Raw genomic sequence first — 19,769 nt, 5'->3', positions numbered from 1 at the left:
TGTTCATAGTTTTCCTGTTTTTATTGATTCTGGAGCAGATGCTGAGTTTCTTGACTTAGACCTCGCCAAGTCTTTAGGGATACAAAACTCTCCAACTCAAAAGACTCAGAAGGTACTAGCCATAGATGGTCATGTAGTTCATCAGGTTACCCATGAGACTGAACCCATTCATATGACTATGGGAGGTAATCACCATGAAATAATCAAGTTTATGTTGATCAAGTCGCCCGACTTGCCAGTTATCTTGGGGGCATCCTGGCTTAAGCAGCACAACCCCCATGTGGATTGGGTCAAAGGAGAAATCAGGGGCTGGTCTCAGAATTGCTTGATGTCCTGTTTGCGCAATGCTCCCATTCCCACCAGTGTGTCGGAAATCGAAGAGAAATACCCAGACATTTCTAAGGTCCCCATCGAATACCATGATCTGAGGGAGGTATTCAACAAACATAAGGCCACCTCCTTACCACCTCATCGACCGTATGATTGTGGCATAGATCTTCTTCCTGGGACCTCTCCTCCTAAGAACCGCATATACCCGTTGTCAGCTAATGAGAGAACTGCTATGCAAAAGTACATCAGTGATGGTCTCAAGGCTGGCATTATTCGCCCCTCGTCTTCCCCTGCAGGAGCCAGCTTTTTCTTTGTTGGCAAGAAAGACGGTTCCTTGCGCCCCTGCATTGACTATAGGGGACTAAATGACATAACAGTGAAAAACAGATACCCTCTCCCACTCATGAACACCGCCTTTGATCTCATTCAAGGAGCTAAGATGTTTACCAAATTAGATCTGAGAAATGCATACCACTTAGTGAGGATAAGGGAGGGGGATGAATGGAAAACTGCCTTCAATACCCCAACTGGTCACTATGAATATTTGGTGATGCCTTTTGGCCTTACGAATGCTCCAGCGATCTTTCAAGCTTTGGTCAATGATGTCCTCAGAGATGTGGTCGGACAGTATGTCTTTGTCTATCTAGATGACATATTGATTTTTTCCAAAGACCTAGAGACTCATAGACAACATGTTAGATCTGTCATGCTTCGCCTTCTCCAAAACAACCTGTTCATCAAAGCGGAGAAGTGCGAATTTCATCAGTCCACTACTTCCTTCCTTGGTTTTGTCATTTCTCCTAATAGAATTACTATGGATCCCTGTAAACTGTCTGCAGTTAAGGACTGGCCCATTCCACAAACCCGGAAACAACTACAGAGGTTTTTGGGGTTCGCCAACTTTTACAGGCGTTTCATTCGCAATTTCAGTCAAGTTGCAGCCCCTCTACATGCCCTAACCTCGTCTAAGACCAGATTCCTGTGGAATGAACGGGCAGATGTTGCCTTCACCAAGTTGAAGGATCTGTTCACCTCTGCGCCTGTTCTCCGTAGCCCAGATGCCGCTAGGCAATTCATTGTTGAAGTGGATGCTTCCAGTGTGGGTGTAGGGGCTGTTCTAAGTCAACGCAGCAATGATGATAAGGTTCACCCTTGTGCCTTTTTCTCTAGAAGTCTATCTTCATCAGAACAAAATTATGATGTGGGAGATCGAGAACTGCTGGCGGTCAAACTGGCTTTGGAGGAATGGCGCCATTGGCTGGAGGGAGCTGAGACACCATTTTTAGTTTGGACCGATCACAAGAATCTCGAGTACATCAATTCTGCTAAGCGACTCAACCCTCGCCAGGCCAGGTGGGCATTATTTTTTAGCCGTTTCAATTTCACTCTTTCTTACAGACCTGGAACGAAGAACATCAAACCTGACGCTCTGTCCAGAATACTGGAGCCATCAGCTAAGGAACAAGCTAGTGAGAGTGGAGAATTTATTTTACCTGATTCCGTTCGACTGGCAGTCTCTCGGGTGGGGTTGGAGGAGTCTATCAAGAGCTCTCATCGACTGCACCCGGTCCCAGTCACTTGCCCACCAGATCGCCTGTTTGTCCCTAATCATCTCCGAACTGAGGTACTCTGTTTCTGTCATAACTCTCGTCTGTTTTGTCATCCTGGCCTAAGTAAAACCCTGTCTGTCATCCGGGGACGCTTTTGGTGGCCAACGTTATATTCTGACACTAAGGGCTTTGTTGCTGCCTGTCATACCTGCTCTCAGTCTAAGTCTTCCCGCAGACCGCCAGCCGGACATCTCAGGCCTTTACCCATTCCACATCGACCTTGGTCTCACATAGCCATGGACTTCATAACTGGACTGCCTGCATCAAATGGCCATACCGTTATTCTCACTATTGTGGACCGATTTTCCAAGATGACTCACCTGGTTCCCCTCAAGAAACTCCCCTCGGCCAAGGAGCTTGGTGGAGTCTTGGTCCGAGAAGTTTTCCGTTTGCATGGACTACCTTCCGACATTGTTTCTGACCGGGGCCCTCAATTTGTGTCTCAGTTTTGGAAGGAGTTCTGTGGTCTGTTGGGGGTCAAGGTGAGCCTCTCATCTGGCTTTCATCCCCAAACTGACGGTCAGTCGGAACGTGCTAACCAGGAGGTTGAGGTGAAGCTTAGGATGCTTTGTGAAAAGGATGCTACCAGTTGGTCACAGAATTTACCTTTGGTTGAACATGCCCTAAACTCTCTTCCATCCTGCTCCACTGGTCTGTCTCCTTTCTACACAGTTTATGGATTCCAGCCACCCGTGTTTTCCATCCAGGAGAAGGAAGCCAGGGTCCCATCTGCCCACGCCGCTGCTCTCCGCTGCCAGCGGACCTGGAGAAGAGCCAGAAGAGCCCTTCTTAAAGCGGTCAGTGTTTTCTGCAGAGGTGCTGACCGACACCGCATCCCCGCACCCCAGTACACTATTGGGCAGAAGGTTTGGCTCTCTTCCAAGAATCTACCTCTAAGGGTGGAGAGTAGAAAATTGGCTCCTCGTTTTATCGGACCCTTTCCTATCTCTAAGGTGGTTAACCCAGTGGCAGTTCGTCTACAGCTTCCTCGCACTCTACGCATTCATCCCACATTCCACGTCTCCTGCATCAAACCATATGCTTCCTCCTGCCTCTCGCCCCCCTCCAGGCCCCCTCCTCCCACCCGAAACCTTGATGGGGGGCCGGTCTACACCATCAATCGCATCCTTCGGTCAAGACGTTGGGGTCGTGGCACCCAGTACTTGGTTGACTGGGAGGGATATGGACCTGAAGAGCGCACCTGGGTTCCTGCTAGACACATTATTGATAAGACGGTCATCAAGGAATTCCATCGCCTCCATCCTGATAAACCTGGTGGTCCGTCGGGTGCCGGACGTTGAGGAGGGGGTACTGTAATGTTGCAGCCTGGAAGCTGTTCATTTCCTGGTCTGCTCCTTGCTCTGACACTAATTGCCTTCATGATATTCACCTGTGCCTGATTAACGTTTGCTCTCTCCCACTCTGCACTCCGCCTATATCAACTCCTTCCTGCCAGAGTTCCCTGCCAGATTATCGCAAGCCTCACAGCCAGCAGATGTCCAGCCTCACCTCTCTACTTTGTCTTCCTGATTTCCTGTTCCGACCGTTGCCTGAATCACCTTTGTGGATTATAACCCTCTACCTCCAGAAGACCTCCCTGGATCCTCAGGATCATACCCAATCTTGGATTACCCCTGACTGTCTTCTCTGGACCTGTTCTCCGTACCCTGGAGCGGACTCTGACCATCACGGATCCACATCTCCATTGGAGGATTATCCGGACTCCAGCTACATTCAACTCCTGTCCAGCACCTGTGATCCAATAAACCTTTTACCACTAAGCTTGTGTCTGGTTGAATTATCGGGTTTTCTGATCTGGTCATTACAGTATGTGGATTGAAAACTAGCTTTTAAAAAAGCAGGAATCAGCCATCATTCTTAATGCCGATGTAACATTTATCCTATAATAAGCATTGCAGTATACTGTATTGCAATAGAAAAAAGGGTTTTAAAATCAGTCTCCATGTTAAATTCAGTAAGCGGAACTGATGTACATTCTGCTGCTTCTAAGGCTGTGTTCGAAACCGCATACTTCTCCTACTACTCCTACTAACTTTAACTTTATTTAAGTTCCCGGATGCATACTAGATTCGCCAAAATGTTGGGTATGCATCATGAGGTTACTACTCATACTCAAACTACCCAAGATGCAACGTAACTTGACGTCGCCGATCGTCATTTCCTGTCAAAACAGCAGTTTCAAGCTAGCTACAACAAGGGTAGGTTCACTTCCTGTTTTCAAAACAAAAGCACCAAATGTATAGTAATGGCTTTCCCTATGATAAAAGGCAACGGGTATTTTATTTTGTGAAAATAACCGGAAGTGCATTGCTCACTGCGGCTAGCTTTAGTAGCGCCGAATTCGACGGAACAAAATAGTAAACAGCCGGTATTTTGTCAGATTTTCAACACGTTGGGGATCTAAACGACTACTTTCTCACCTGAAAATGTTTCAAATGTTGCTAAAGTTTACAGAGTTTAGAACTTAAGCGAAATCGGCTTCAGGCCGGCTGATTTCGGCTCGGGCAGGAGCAAAATGCATTGTGGGTAAACACTCTGCATACTGTCTGATCGATGAGTATGCAGAATGGAAGTATGTAGTATTTAGTATGCGGTTTCGAACACGGCCTAACTCTCTCTGTAGGGGATCATTGTACATTTTAGTCAGCTGGACTCACTGCACAGACATTGTCTTTAAGTTACTTGATTGCTGCTTTTTCTCTAATGCACCTCCTGAAACACTCTGATGACTCTGCAGTTGTTGGGTGTGTCAGTGATGGAGAAAAGGCTGAGTTCAGGAAACTTTTGGACCCCTTTTGGCAAGATGTGGGACAAATGACTTCACCTTAAACACAAATAAGAGTGGATTGTGGATTTTAGGAGGGCCAGGAATAAACCACATACATACATTTCCATCCATCCAGGACTACTATACCTGGTGGTTTACCTGAAGAACAGACTGAACTGGAAAAGCAACACTGAGGCTGTCTACAAGAAGGGACAGAACAGATTGAAGGACTCAAGCGTCCTGAAGAAAGACAATGTCTACACCAAGATGTTGCACATCTTTTATAAATCTGCTTTGCAGCATCTGTTGGGGCGTTGGCATCAGAGCCAAAGAAACCGAACAAACTGATTAGGAAGGCAGGCTCTGTGCTGGGGGCTGCTCTGGTGACCTTGGAGCTGATTGCCAAAAGAAGAATGCTGCACAAGTTGACGAACATAATGGACAATACTGCCCATTTTCTGCACAACACAGCAAAGTGTGTTCAGTCAGAAGCTTCCTCAGCTCCACTGCAACAAATAACTCCCTGCCAGTCGCGATAGCCATGTGCAGCGACAGCTTATAATGAGTAATTCTGTGTTAATTACTGATGAAGAAGTCATACTCCAACATTGTGATAATCCTTCTATTTACTTTTTTATTTCACTATGAAATCAGGGTTTTATTGCAGAACTGCAGCAGTCTGGGGAAGTGAACACAAGCTGTCACGTCGTTGCTTTCCAATCACTGTTTCTGCTGCATTTATCTGCCTAAAGAAACGGAAAAATATGTGAATGAGAGCAACTTTTCTGCTTTATGAATATGCATTTGTGCATTACCGTCAAAGCATGTGGCCCATTTTAAGTCTAGTGGAGTGTATACATGCAGAGGAATTCGATCCCCAACCACAATATCTGGGTGTGTTAGTTTGGCTTTGACACGCAAACTGGTTAGACTAACATGTTTACATGCATTTTAAATGGATTGTTTACCCCTAAGGTGCTCACTGACTCAGTGGAAGATGTTTTATTGTAAGGTTGGAGAAGAAATGTTGTATTAGGCATGTAGCTTGGGTGACTGGAGGGTGCAGGCGGCTAGATCTGGCTTCAGGATTTGTGTGGATAGGGGCTTGATGGTGCAGGTGGATCTAAAGCACAGAAAGAACTAATAAGTAACCACAAGTAGCTAGTCAAAAATAAAAAGTTGGTCTAAGTTGTGTGATTAAATGAACGGTCTTGAAGTCTTGAGTTGGTAAGAGAGATTGTGCAGACGTTCTACTTTTGTCTATTCATGACAACTTTTTTTACATCCCACCCACCTGAATCATATCAACACTTAGATTTAAGCATTATTAGCAGACAGGCGAGTTACCCAACTGATCATTTTGAATAGTGTCCTTGTGTTCTTACTCAAATCATTCCCTGCACTCCACTACTGGCTGCAAAAAAAACCAAGATGGCTGCAGCTAAATGCCTCAAAGAAGCGTTCAACAAAACAATGGGTGAGGCCATAGTGAATCTTTATTTATATATATATATATATATATATATATATATATATATATATATATATATAGTGTGTAGTCCTGCGTCCTGTGTGCTTTTTGCAGCCGCCACTCTGGAGTATTTCCAGTAAAGAATTTCATGGAGACAGTCTCCTGTTGTGTATTACATTTGTGAAAGGACGACCGTGGATAATGTCCTGATTTGTGTCTCCATCTGTTTCCCTTTGTTCTTACTTAAAAGCATCTTTTCAACTCATCAACAGCCCCATTTGTACGAATCATGCGACAAGTTGTTTTACACATAAATAAATGTGGACGATTTTAGACCATGACATAGAAGTGATTCGGTCTAATTTTTTTCAAATGAATACGTTTTTTTTGTCGCCTTTTTTAAAATAGAAAAATATTTGCAGTTTATTGAGTAAAGTTAAACTGGAACTGGCTCCTCAACAGATTGTTGCTTTATAGTTTAACGCAGAGAGTACGATGAGATTCGTCGGAGTGATGATGAAGCAGTTCACCTTTCGTGACACCGTCTCTCCTCATTTTATGTTTTCCACTACTTTTCAGAGTGCCGACTCTTATCCTCTCTTCTCCATCGTCCTCATTTAATTGTCCTTCCCTTCTGTTTTTCTCCGGCCTCCTCTGCCTCCTTCCCCTCTCTCTTCCTCAGTGTCCAGAAGAAAAGGGTGGTGCATTCCAAAAGCCTGGAGACCATTCCCCTCTTTCAGGCAGTAGCCCACAGAGTGACAGAGGAATTAGAATAAGAATAGCTGCCCATTCACCCCAGTGCCCCAGTGACGAGCTGAAGGGAGTGAGGGAGGGCGAAAGAGAGGGAGGAGAGGAATGAAGGGGGTCCCGTTTGCACTCTGTGTTCCTATTGGCCGGCGGCGTTCCCTCTGTTTTTACATCGCTGCCATCAGTTATGCTTTCAAGTTTGTTTTACACATTCTGGCGCACATACACACCACACGAGTGCATGCACGCGTAAAGGAACACGTCGGGGTCCAGAGTTTGCACACGTGCGTTGGAATAAGGGAGTCTACGCGGCGCGTAGTGACAGTGGCGTGCGGAGGCAGAGTGAGCCGTTCTGACCACGCAGTGCGGAGCAGAGGGAAGTGACCTGGGACTGTGTGAGTACAAACTAGGTCTCAGTTTGTTGGGTCGATCACATTTGCTGCTCTGTTTGCTGCGCTGCTTATTGTGTGTGATATCAGCTGAACTCTCTATCTTACTAGATTTTCTGTGGTCTTGTACAGATTTCAGGTTAAAATGCAACACTGAGCCACCTTCCTGGTTGGTCACTTGTAGCTAAGCTGTAAACTCTTTAACTATGTGTCTGTTAAACTTTAACAGTAACACAACAGGTTCAACAGTGCAGCAGGTGTGTTTTTTTTTACCCCCCCCCGAGCTCCTCAGCAATTGACATGTGGCACAATCTAGCGTTATTTGAATATATTCAATATCAGCATATTTATTTAAGCTTACTATATGAAGATAGGTAATATGATAGTGGCAGCCCCCATGTGACCCTAAATTGGATACAGTGGGTATAGAAAATGGATGGATAGACTGGTGGATAATGTTCTAATCATTTATCAAGAGCTTCTTGAGCCTTTCAGTGGCAGACAGCCCACATCATTCTGTGCAGATCCTAATGAGGGGCCCCTCTGCACCAAAGCTATGGTCGTCAGAGAGGAGCGGCTTTGCTGTCGTACCCTATTTGAACTATTCTGTTAAACAGCTCTTTACAGATTGTCTTTGTTCACTTTAATGATAGAAATACTGTATACGGTTTGCTTAAAAGGGAACGGGTTACATTTTACGCTTTAGACAGAAGAACTGGGCAACAAAAACTCTATTAAACAGCCAAAAAAAGCCATTTGGAAGTATATTTTTGTTAGTTTAATTGTTTGGTTTTTATACAGGTGAATTAAGGCGATTAACTGAAATAATTACTTTGGATAAAACAAACTTTTTCACATACTGCTGATAAAATGTCAGAATGTTTTGTTATTTTCGTGATCATAACTACGGGTTACATTTGACGCATTAGACAGAAAAACAGGGCAACAACAAGATGACCTCAGTCAAGCTATTAAACAGCCAAAAAAAGCCATTTGGAAGTATATTTTTTGTTAGTTTAATTGTTTGGTTTTTATACAGGTGAATTAAGGCGATTAACTGAAATAATTACTTTGGATAAAACAAACTTTTTCACATACTGCTGATAAAATGTCAGAATGTTTTGTTATTTTCGTGATCATAACTACGGGTTACATTTGACGCATTAGACAGAAAAACAGGGCAACAACAAGATGACCTCAGTCAAGCTATTAAACAGCCAAAAAAAGCCATTTGGAAGTATATTTTTTGTTAGTTTAATTGTTTGGTTTTTATACAGGTGAATTAAGGCGATTAACTGAAATAATTACTTTGGATAAAACAAACTTTTTCACATACTGCTGATAAAATGTTATTTTGCTGATCATAACTACTTTTTCTCTTTCGTTCGGGGGTTGTTGGGGTCATGACACTTGCATAGAAACACTAGCTATTTCAAAAGCACTTTGAATTCCTTTTTGATTAAAACATAATGGCAATGATTGAACAGGATCACTTGAAGTTGGAGAAAGCCGCTGTTAGTGGTGAGAAATGTGGGTATTTTACTAAATGAGCCTCCCTTGGTTTTTTTATTTAGACTCTGAAGTGATTTGTGTGTTCTACAGTGGGAGAGGCAGCCTGGTGTCCACACAGTACGTCCAGGCATCCAGATGACCACCATGACTACGTATCTGAGCCTGCTCATGCTGGGTGAGTACAAACGTCTGGCCTTTTGGTCTCTTTATTCTGAGATCACCTGAAAAGGAGGTTTCAGCCATCGGTCTGGCTGTTCTGTGATATCTGGTCTGAATTCTGATCTGTTTGTTTGTATCTTTTTCCTGATCAACCACAACTGAAAAATATAAAACTGCAACATGGAACTAAACTGCATAGAATAAGCGAGGTGAAGGAAGGCAAACATGAAATATTTTTCATGGACTTTTTGTACTTTGCACTGAAAGACAAACTATTCCGCCAAATATTTTCTACAAAGGACCCAAGAATGATTGTTTTTGCACTCCTTGTCATTCATTTGTCATACCTTCTTAGCAATGCAATGAGTGCAGTCAATGCAAGTCATAGCATAGTGTAATAGTAAGAAGTAATGTGTGTTGAGTCCTATAGCATAAAGCCACTTTTAGACACATGTTTTTTCTTAATCTGGGGAAAACTGTGTGTCATATTTTGTAATCAGCTCTTTAACACCTGCAGATGCATTATCGATAAATACCAGGACTGTTCAAACTTTCCTCCAAGTTTTACCTCTGATAATAAGCAGGGGTTTAAGAATGACCTCATACACATTAGAACCTAAATTTAAAGGGATAGTTTGCCTCTTTTGACATGAAGCTGTATGACATCCCATATCAGCAACATCATTTATGAACATCTTCTTACCCCCTGCTGCGTCCTCTGAGCAGAGTTCCAGCCTCGTTTTGGCATTGACGAAGGTAGTCCGGCTAGTTGGCTGGGGTTTAAAAAATAAAGCGTTTTGCTTCTCAAAACAATATGCGTTCAAAAGAGTAATACATTTGCATCACAAAATGGTTCTCCAGGAAAAAGTCAGACCTCACAATCGCTTGGCGCTATTTTCTCTCCTTTGTATGAATGCGTGCTGTGTAGACCGAGCAGACCGAAGTGCAAACCGAGCAGTAAACACCGTAACAGGCGCGGCTGTCGGCAGGCCACAGCAGGCAGTGATACGAAGGGAGAGAAAATAGCGCCAAGCGATTGTGAGGTCTGACTTTTTCCTGGAGAACGATTTTGTGATGCAAATGTATTACTCTTTTGAACGCATATTGTTTTGAGAAGCAAAACGCTTTATTTTTGTGGCCCCAGCAAACTAGCCGGACTACCTTCGTCAACACCAAAACTCGGCTGGAACTCGGCTCACAGGACGCAGCAGGGGGTAAGAAAATGTTCATAAATGATGTTGCTAATATTGGATGTCATACAGCTTCATGTCAAAAAAGGCGAACTATCCCTTTAAGATTAAAGCTTTAATTGTTTAAGTATGCAGACCCCTGGATGGAATAAAAAGTGTCATAAACTGATCGACGTCAGAGTAAATGTAAGAGTGAGTGCTCACCATCACTACGCCAGCACACGGTGTGTGAGCAGTCTGCACGCCATTTAAACAACCAATCAGCTGGCTCGCCCGCTGAGCATCGATTAAGTTCGGTCGTAGCACGACAGATCAGGTGAGACATGAAGAATCCCTGGACACAGCATACTTTTATTGCCTGGGCTTCTATTCCCAGATTTATTGCTTTAGATGTAGAAACTTTAAGGTGAAGTCACGAGTACATTAGAGATGAGGTGAGAAACCAAAGAGAAGGTATTTCACTGACAGTTGTCTGTCAAACTCAAAGAATTATCGAATGCATTTTGTACAGAGCTATGAAGTTTGAAGGTAGCTAACAAAATCCATGTTTCTAGGAAGAGTTATAGTTTTAATTTCATTATTGAAGAATTGTCAGGAAGACTGCATTGCTTTGAATTGAACCATCCTCCGTCCTGCATGTATTCAGATTGAATTGAATGATACTTTAACATTCCTAAAACAGGATTTCTTTTTTGGGAAATGAAAGAATCAGTGACAGTTTTAAGTGGAGTTGTGGGCAGGAAGGACGGCTTGTAATGTTCTTTGCTGTAGCAGAGCTGAAGAAGCCTCTGACTGAGGAACACTGCACTGTTTGATCACTGTTATATAGAGTCGATGCTGTTTTTTCCATTAAGTACAGCGACATTGTTCTTTGTATTATCCGAGATGTGTTGAACTACTGTATAAAAGAGGGACACGCATCTCTAATAATTACATAGCTGCAGCACCAAGTCATCTCTTCTCAGCTTCTGAACCAATTGAACAAGAAAAAAACTGTTTAAAGTGTTTGAACTGCAGCTGAAGCATCTCAGACATCAATGTTTGGTTTGTTGCAATGCTGCATGTTAGTTTGAGATGAATTTGACAGTAATAAAATATACATTTTTTTAAGCTGATTACAGCTATACTGTTGTTGTAGTGCAATTTAACACCTTAGGGTGTAAGTTCACCGAGCTTAAACATGTTTAAAAGGGATGTTTTTGGCTCTTTCCATCGACTCTCTATGTTTTTTTTTTTACACATGTTCTTCATGAATACTTTTTTTATACTGATATGGAATGTTGTTGTGCGAAAACTGAGACAGATTTTTAAAAATTGTACCTCATTTCATGTATTGTCCAACCTCAAACAAATGGTAAATACCGTGTGCGCACCGTGGTATGTGAGACTCCATGTCTAAATGAGATTACCTGTATAAATAAAGTTCAAATTAAGAAATTGAATTAGAAATTAAATGTTTTAAAAATTGTCTGAAAGTACAGCTTTGATCATAAATTGTAGATTTCCTTATTTCCACCGAACCACAGCCACACAGTCTTTCTGCCATGGAGCGTCAGCTGTTAAATCTCCTGTGTTCATCCAAGCTTACGTTTATTAGGTCAGCTTTCTGGATTTGAAGACTCTCAGAATCTGGGCTATTTGTGGAATGCAAAGTAAACAAGGGTTAATAAAGGAATGAATGCAGAGCAAAGTGACACTGTTAAATTTTCATTGTTTGACCTGCGGATTTGGGTATGAAACCTTTAGGTTTCCCAGGAGATGATGACTGCATCAAAGGTGGATTGTAGCCACAAATGCATATGAAAATATTGCCTGATTACATGTATTGTACTTGTCTATTCTTATTCATTGGCACACAGGTATGTGGGTCAGTTTTCCGGTTGATTATTAACTGGAACACGGCTTTATTTACACTACCACTCATTCAAAGTATGTGGAAAAGTGTGTCCAAACTTTTCACTGTAAACCTCGATGGTAATGAGCCTGAGTTGGCTTTTGTCCTTGAATACATTTTTTGTGATTGCATGAAAGTATGAATGATTATCTGTTGCCCAGGCTGCAGGAAATACTCACAATATCACAGTCAGTGTACCGGAAACGAGTTTAAGGTATTTTAGGTTTGTAGATATTTAAGCACACATCAATTACAGATACATAGATGATTAAAAAATATAAAGAAATATGATTAGGAAACACAAAAAATGCAATAGCCTATTATGTCTTATGCACATTCATAAGCAAAAACTCAATAAAAAAACAAAACATATAGATATATTTCTGATTTCTTTAAAGTGTTTCAAGGTGGCGCAGACCTGCAGAGTTTAGATTTATCCATAAAACTACATTAGGCTGGTACCACTCTCAATTCCAGCCTCACAGTTTAAGTTTCAACATTTAAAAAAAAGAAAATGCTTAAACTTTGAGATTTGTTCTGAAAATAAATAAATAAAGCTAGTTGGCTGGGGTTTAAAATATAAAGCGTTTTGCTTCTCAAAACATGCGTTCAAAAGAGTAATACATTTGCTTCACAAAATCGTTCAACAGGAAAAAGTCAGACTTCACAATCGCTTGGCGCTATTTTCTCTCCCTTCGTACTCTTTTGAACGCATATTGTTTTGAGAACCAAAACGCTTTATTTTTGTGGCCCCAGCCAACTAGCCGGACTGCCTTCGTCAACGCCAAAACGAGGCTGGAACTCTGCTCACAGGACGCAGCAGGGGGTAAGAAGATGTTCATAATGATGTTGCTAATATGGGATGTCATACAGCTTCATGTCAAAAGAGGCAAACTATCCCTTTAATTTACCTGTGCATGGATGGATTAGACCTTTGTATGGTCCTGTCTCTGTTTGGTAAGTCAAGTAATTAAAGTAAAGTAATACACAAGTTGAACAAAGTAGCTGCTTACACTTGTGCTGCTCATGTTTTATTAATGAATGAACAGGCTCTGGATGGGGAAGAATGTGTTGGTTTTCAGTAGAAAGTTTGTTGTGTGCGTGCCGTCCATACTCTGTGCATAACTGCCTAACTTAAAGGTGTGTTTGCGTGGTTTTTGTTCAGCCCTCTGACACCTGGAATGTTTTCTCTAATGAATGGCATTTTCCTCTCTGTCCTTGCATTCCTGTTGCATGCAATAATAAGACGCCTTAGGGTTTGTTTTTGTGTGACTTTTCCTGTGTGTGTATGTTTCTCTGCCATGTGCTACACTGTAATCACACTCTGGTAAACCAGCTGGTGTCAGGCAAAAAGCTTTATAGGGTGGTACGTTGACCCCAGCTTTCGTTTGAACTTTCAATATTTTCGTGCAGAGTACCATGCAGTAAGTAAGTGGTCTCCGGTGCCTGCATCATTTTAATTGAAAGCTGAAAGTTTTAGATATCATTCAGAATACTGAATGACAAATTAGTCTTGTAAGAACATATCCGAAGTCCTCACTCTGTGAAATGTAATTCAGAATGACTTTATGGTCACTCGTCACTCTAAGTCCTCCATTCATTGAGTAGAATAATGCATGTTTAAAGTTACTGGGAGTTCTTAAGTGAAAGTGAAAAGTGTATCTGAATAAATGCAATAACAAGGACTTAAACATTTGTTTTGAGTGCAATATAAATAGTGCAATAATCACTACCTCAATGTGAAATATGCAATATTATAATACATATACTGCGTCAATGTTTACCTCCACCATATTTATAATTCCACCATTTTTGTGTATTTACCCTTTTCTACTACATTTATAACTGTTTTTTTACTTCGACACTTTTTATTTTACTTTTACCTTTTACTTTCACAACACTTTATTTTATTAACTGTTGTTGTTTCGTCTGTTTTTCTCGAGTGCCAACAAATTTTTGTTGTAGGAATTTCGTTGGGGGCTATCGGGGGGCTTTCTACACACTCGTCTACTGAGATGATTTCATTGAGGCTGCAGTACAGCTTATTTACTCCGTACTCTGTGACGTTCGGCTAACTTCAAACAGAGTTTTCTACTGCTAGTTTTGTGCAACACGGCAGAATGTTTAGCAACGTGGACGACGACTTTGAGTACGATTGACGTCCTTACCGGAGTATGCGTCATCCCAGTAGACGCGTGTGTATAAACCCCCGATAGCCCCGGATAACAATAACACTGCAGCTCTGAGCTAACAGTGCAATAGTACGCGTTCATTCATTCATTGATCTTAAAGTATTGGTGAAATAAAGACAGATAATGCCTTATTTAGAGGCTGTATTGTCTCTGCCCGTTATATGAATATACGCCGATCTCGAGGGATCTAAATATCTTCCAAAGGACGCCGACTTTCACCAAACTGTTATCGGTGAGTAGATGAACGTATTTTATGCCAGAAATAAGGTCCAGGTTTAAAAAAAATTAACTTCTCCTTTAATGAAACATACCACCATTAGTTTTTGGTTCATAAAGGAAATAGAAGCACATCATTGGCGTAGCCAGAAAAAAGACATTGGGTGTGCACCAGCAAATACTGGGTGTGCCAGATTTATTTTCAACAGAGTTACCCCTCCACAAACATTCAAAAGAATGTATCTCTCAAATACAACATTATTAACACAAACCATATTCACACTGTGTGCGTTCTCATCAGTAACAGTCAACAGTAGTTCACAGCAGGTTGAAACATTCACACATGTGACGTGCTCTCAAATAAATCAAAAACAAAGTAATACAAAAAACACAGCAAAAAACATAACACACACACACATAGACATCGCGTGCCCAATGAGTGAACATAGTGAAATATAACATACTCATGCACTCTCGCAGAGCCATAACGTATCCACATTACGCACGATCAACAAAGCTATTTAACCATCTGAACACACAGCAGAGTAAAGGACACAACCGTATTGCTGCTCTCAATTTAAAGGGCAAGACGGCGTGGCATGGCGATTGAACGCATTTATTATTTAAAATGATAGTTCGCCTCTTTTTACATGAAGCTGTATGACATCCCATATTAGCAATATCATTTATGAAAATTTTCTTACCCCCTGCTGTGTCCTGTGAGCCGAGTTCCAGCCTCGTTTTGGTGTTGACGAAGGTAGTCCGGCTAGTTGGCTGGGGCCACAAAAATAAAGCATCTTGCTTCTCAAAACAATATGCGTTCAAAAGAGTAATACATTTGCATCACAAAATCGTTCTCCAGAAAAAGTCAGACCTCACAATCGCTTGGCGCTATTTCTCTCTACCTTCGTATCACTACGGGCTGTGTAAACTGTGCAGACCGAAGTGCAGACCGAGCAGGAAACACCGTAACAGGTGCGGCTGTCGGCATGTAGCTGTACGCATTGATACGAAGGGAGAGAAAATGGGGCCAAGCGATTGTGAGGTCTGACCTTTTCTGGATGAACGTTTTTGTTGATGCAAATGTATTACTCTTTTCAACGCACATTGTTTTGAGAAGCAAAACGCTTTATTTTTGTGGCCCCAGCCAACTAGCCGGACTACCTTCGTCAACACCAAAACACAGCAGGGGGTAAGAAGATGTTCATAAATGATATTGCTAATATGGGATGTCATACAGCTTCATGTCAAAAGAGGCGAACTATCCCTTTAATCGGAAATAACTCCATGCTAGGTTGCCAGGTGCAGGTGTCACAACACATCGTCTGACGGCCATTTTTTTTGGGTGTGCCAGCTGCCTCTTTGGGTGGATCGGCACACCCTGGCACACCCGTGGCTACGCCATTAAAGCACATGCTGGCTTCTCCGTGCCATTCAAGTCAGGTGAACCAAAAGAATTTTCCTGAATCCTGTACAAAAAGGGGGATAAACACTACGGTCATCATGTCTCAGATGTCAGAAGCATGTTTTGGAAAAGTGTGGCTCTGCTACACGTTGGTGTGACGGTGGCTTTAGCCTGTAATTATTAACACAAAGACCCTTCATTTCTGTCTCTGCACAGTCTTACAGATCGGAGAAAGCTATTACACAGAAACCTTTTGAGACTGATCTTCTTCCAACAACATTCCTTGCACGTGTGGTCTGTTTCAAAAAGCAAACATGGAGGTTAATTAAAAATGCGGATAAATTATGAGCGCTGATGGGGACATGCCGAGACAAAACACATCTGAATGTCTCCCCTCACATTCCTTTTTTAATATATCTCACCTGCACATACCAGTGTGAAGACATTAAATCTGCTGATGCATAAAGAAAGGGAGGGCTGTTTGCAATAATTCAAAAAGTATTAAAATCACTGGGACTCGTCTTATTTGTGTCTTTCACTTTAGGTACTCCTTTCCTTTCCTGATTTGATTTGATTCTTTGGTGCTGATCATTTTCAGATCAAATCAAATCAAAGTCAAATCAAACTTATTTGTATAGCAGATTTCATGTACAAAACAATTCAAAGTGCTTCACATGAAATAAAAGCATTGCAGCAGGGAGTGGAAGTTCATTAAAAATACATAAAAGAATATAAAGAGAAACAAATCAAATAATTTAAATGAATTTAAAAACAAGCAACAGTCCAGATAAGTTCAAAGATATCGTGCAGATTTCATGCATAGACACATGATGAAGTGCAAACACTGTTGCTCCTCTGTTCACCATGGAAGGATATCCATGTTGGGGACTTTATGGTGCCTCACCCAGGGCAGGTTTATTTGACCAGTGAATGAACCTGTTGTGTAAAGTAATACTTACAAAGTGAGGTCAGGTGAAACCCGGTTGCAGCTCTCAATCAGTTTCTGTATTTTTCGAGGGGTTGTTTGAACAGGAGGGTGGGACCACTGGGTGTTGCTTCTAGATTCAGTACAGCCAGAAGTCATTTAAAGCTGTCTGCCCTTTTAATTTAACCCTATTATTATCACTTTGTTTCTGTATTTCCTGCTTCAGTTTCATTGTCGCTCTGCTCTGTGTTGTATGTTTGGCCAGGGTGTGTTTGATCTCTATCTACAGTCCACATTTTTGCCCCTCAACACATTTATGTGCAGTTCTGCATGTTGCCTCATTTTACCGTCAGCCTTTGTGTCATGTGCTATAGGTTTCTGTTCACACAGTGGAATAACACTGCACACTGATGAGGGGCATTTCCTGATAGGTTTGTTAGCGGTACCAGCCAGCGTGGCACTGCTAATGTTTCACAGGAATTCAGAAAATCCTTCTCAGTTAAATCTACTACTTGAAATAGAGCCAAGAGATTTACTTTAGTTTGTGTGTATGTGTGTGAGAGCGTGTTTCTGAGTGTGGTCTGCCAATTAGTTAAGCTTTCACAGAATATTAAAAGCTGTAATTCGTGTTCTTGTATGTATATAATGTTGGAAAGAATATTTACTTGCCGATTTTATTAGACTTAAACTGAAAGAGGGCTGATGTGTTTGTACCCTTTTAAAGGGATTATTTGGGTTATTTGTGTTGTAGCTTTGAGAGGTTTTAGGTAACCTCTTGATTTATTGCCTATGTATTCTGTTAGTTTTGTTTTTATCGTGGCTGCTGTCTTTGTTTTACTCTGTCTTGCCCTGTGTGTTCCTTGTTTGTCGGTTTACTTTGGATGGCGGTTTTGTATACTAATGCCCCTGTTTTGGGTCTTTTTTAATTAAGATTAATTTTGTATTTTGAACCTTAAAGGTAGGGTAGGAGATCCTGGATTTTGAGTCCAGCGAACCTGCATTTTGAAAATACACAGGTAAAAAGTCCCAACCCTTTTCTTCACTTTCCCCCCGAAGGCACGCCTCTAGAGTACATGCACGAGCACGAAGGTGCACGAGCGCTGTTCTGACAGCAAGCATCGATCGTTGCCGTATTTAGTATTTAGTATATGCTAACTATACGTTTAATAATGCTAGGTGCTAGCCAAGCTGGCTCTAGTTTAGCTTCCTGCCAAGCTTCTGAACACGTAATTCGTTCACGGAGCAGGGTACGCGCACAGGGGGAAGGAGTGGGAGGGAGGAGCAGATTGCAGTTTGATAGACGGCATCAGAATCCAATCATTGTTAACGGTCCGTTCAGTATGATTGGATAGTGTTTTTCCTGGATTGTTCGTTCTAGAGGCCACTAAAACTTTTCATATTTGTGTCAAAACTTTCAATTAATTGGCTGCAATGGGGGTGTGAAGAGTATTTCAAGCAATATGTAAAAAAATGTTCCAGAAAAAGATCCCCTACCCCACCTTTAACACACTGGAAAAAATGCCCCTCCAAAAATAAGTAAAAAAACAACAAATACAAGACGTTTTTGCTTGAAATAAGCAAAAAAATCTGCCAATGGAACTAGTTACTAATTATTGTGATATTTAGGACTTTTGAGATAAAAGTGATCTTGAAATTAGCTTAAAAACCTCTTCAAATGTCAAAAAAAGCTTGTTTCATATGATATGTGACTCAAAACAATTTGTTTTCGAGACTTTTTCATTTAACAAGATATTTAAGATCTATTGTCTTCATACAAGTCCCTATATCTGGCTGAAATAGTACTTGTTAGGCAGTTGTGTCTTTTATTAAGTGTAATGAGATATTTTGACTAGAAATGAGACAAATATACTTGGTAAGACTTTGATTTTTTTCCAGTGTGGTGGCTTGGTTCCTCAGATGTGAAGACTTAAATTGGGTTGTGACGGATCAAAGAACAACATGAAAGAACATGACAAGATTTAATTACGCAGCAAACATTTGTGGGGTTTTTTTTCATTGTTTCCAAAAATCCCCAATACCGTCTGCCAATTTCTTATCTACTCTGCACACCAATATTGCAAATGCAGCTTCTGAATATCTTCATCCAGAAAAACTTTCCAGAAGATGAATTTTCAGTAAACCAAAACTGGGTTTCTTCTGCACTCAAAGACTGAACTGATAGAAAAAGCTAAATTTTACTGATAGGATAATTGCAGGAAATTAGCAGCGTTGAGAGGTGTTCTTGATGAAGTAAACAGTGAGTGTAGCAGAAATGATGTTTTTCCCACAGAGGATGCTTTTGATTCCATGTCAAACCATCCGTGTCTTTCCCATCATGCCGCAGCATGTTTGCTTTTCTGTTTTCTACAGATCAACGTGATGAAAGCCTTAAAGACATCTCATCCTCTAACACTTTGTGCTAGAGCCTCACATTTTTCACAACAGGAACTTTGACTTGTGATTATGATACTTAGGAGGATAGGACGGGTATATTGGGACGCCTTTTTGTGAGGCGAATCATTGAATAAGGCAAAGCAGAAGCTTTTCATGCAGTGTAAAACAGCTTTTGACATCATCACTTTTCCCATGGATTAGTTTACTATACTCAAACTGAGTAACTATTAATTAAAATGGTTAATTATATTCAAAATAACTTTTGAATCTTTTTATATTATTGGATTTCATTGAAATTTGAGTCTTGATTCAAAACGACTCAGCGTAAATGAATGCCAACTTCAGAATCTGTTTAAGTCCCCAGTGTGCAAAGAAAGCAGAACTAAGGTTGAGAAAAGAGTGAAGAGTAAAAAAAAATAGGGATTGCTTTTTATCATAAATCTAAATATATTCAGTGTCAGCTCCATGTCATGGGTCCCACAAGACTGGTTGTATTTCTGGCTTAATTTCTTGTTGCTCCACATATTTTAGACAATGTCAGTATCTG

General features: G+C 41.2%; 1 protein-coding gene across 2 annotated transcripts in view; it reads left to right on the top strand.

The window, feature by feature from the left end:
- lamb2l (laminin, beta 2-like) overlaps positions 1–19,769 on the top strand; it is an 86,194-nt gene that overhangs the window by 9,662 nt on the left and 56,763 nt on the right. The window contains exons 1-2 of one of the 2 annotated variants that reach the window (XM_075476031.1): positions 7,168–7,341; positions 8,938–9,022. In XM_075476031.1, coding sequence (XP_075332146.1) covers positions 8,983–9,022 — 40 coding nt within the window. In that variant the 5' untranslated portion in view covers positions 7,168–7,341; positions 8,938–8,982. Of the gene's footprint in view, positions 1–7,167; positions 7,342–8,937; positions 9,023–19,769 lie in introns of those variants that run through there. The other variant, XM_075476030.1, reaches the window with a different exon arrangement.

The sequence above is a fragment of the Odontesthes bonariensis genome, chromosome 10, assembly GCF_027942865.1.
Source record: "Odontesthes bonariensis isolate fOdoBon6 chromosome 10, fOdoBon6.hap1, whole genome shotgun sequence".
Classification (NCBI taxonomy): domain Eukaryota; kingdom Metazoa; phylum Chordata; class Actinopteri; order Atheriniformes; family Atherinopsidae; genus Odontesthes; species Odontesthes bonariensis.
This window is presented reverse-complemented; position numbering and strand designations above follow the sequence as displayed.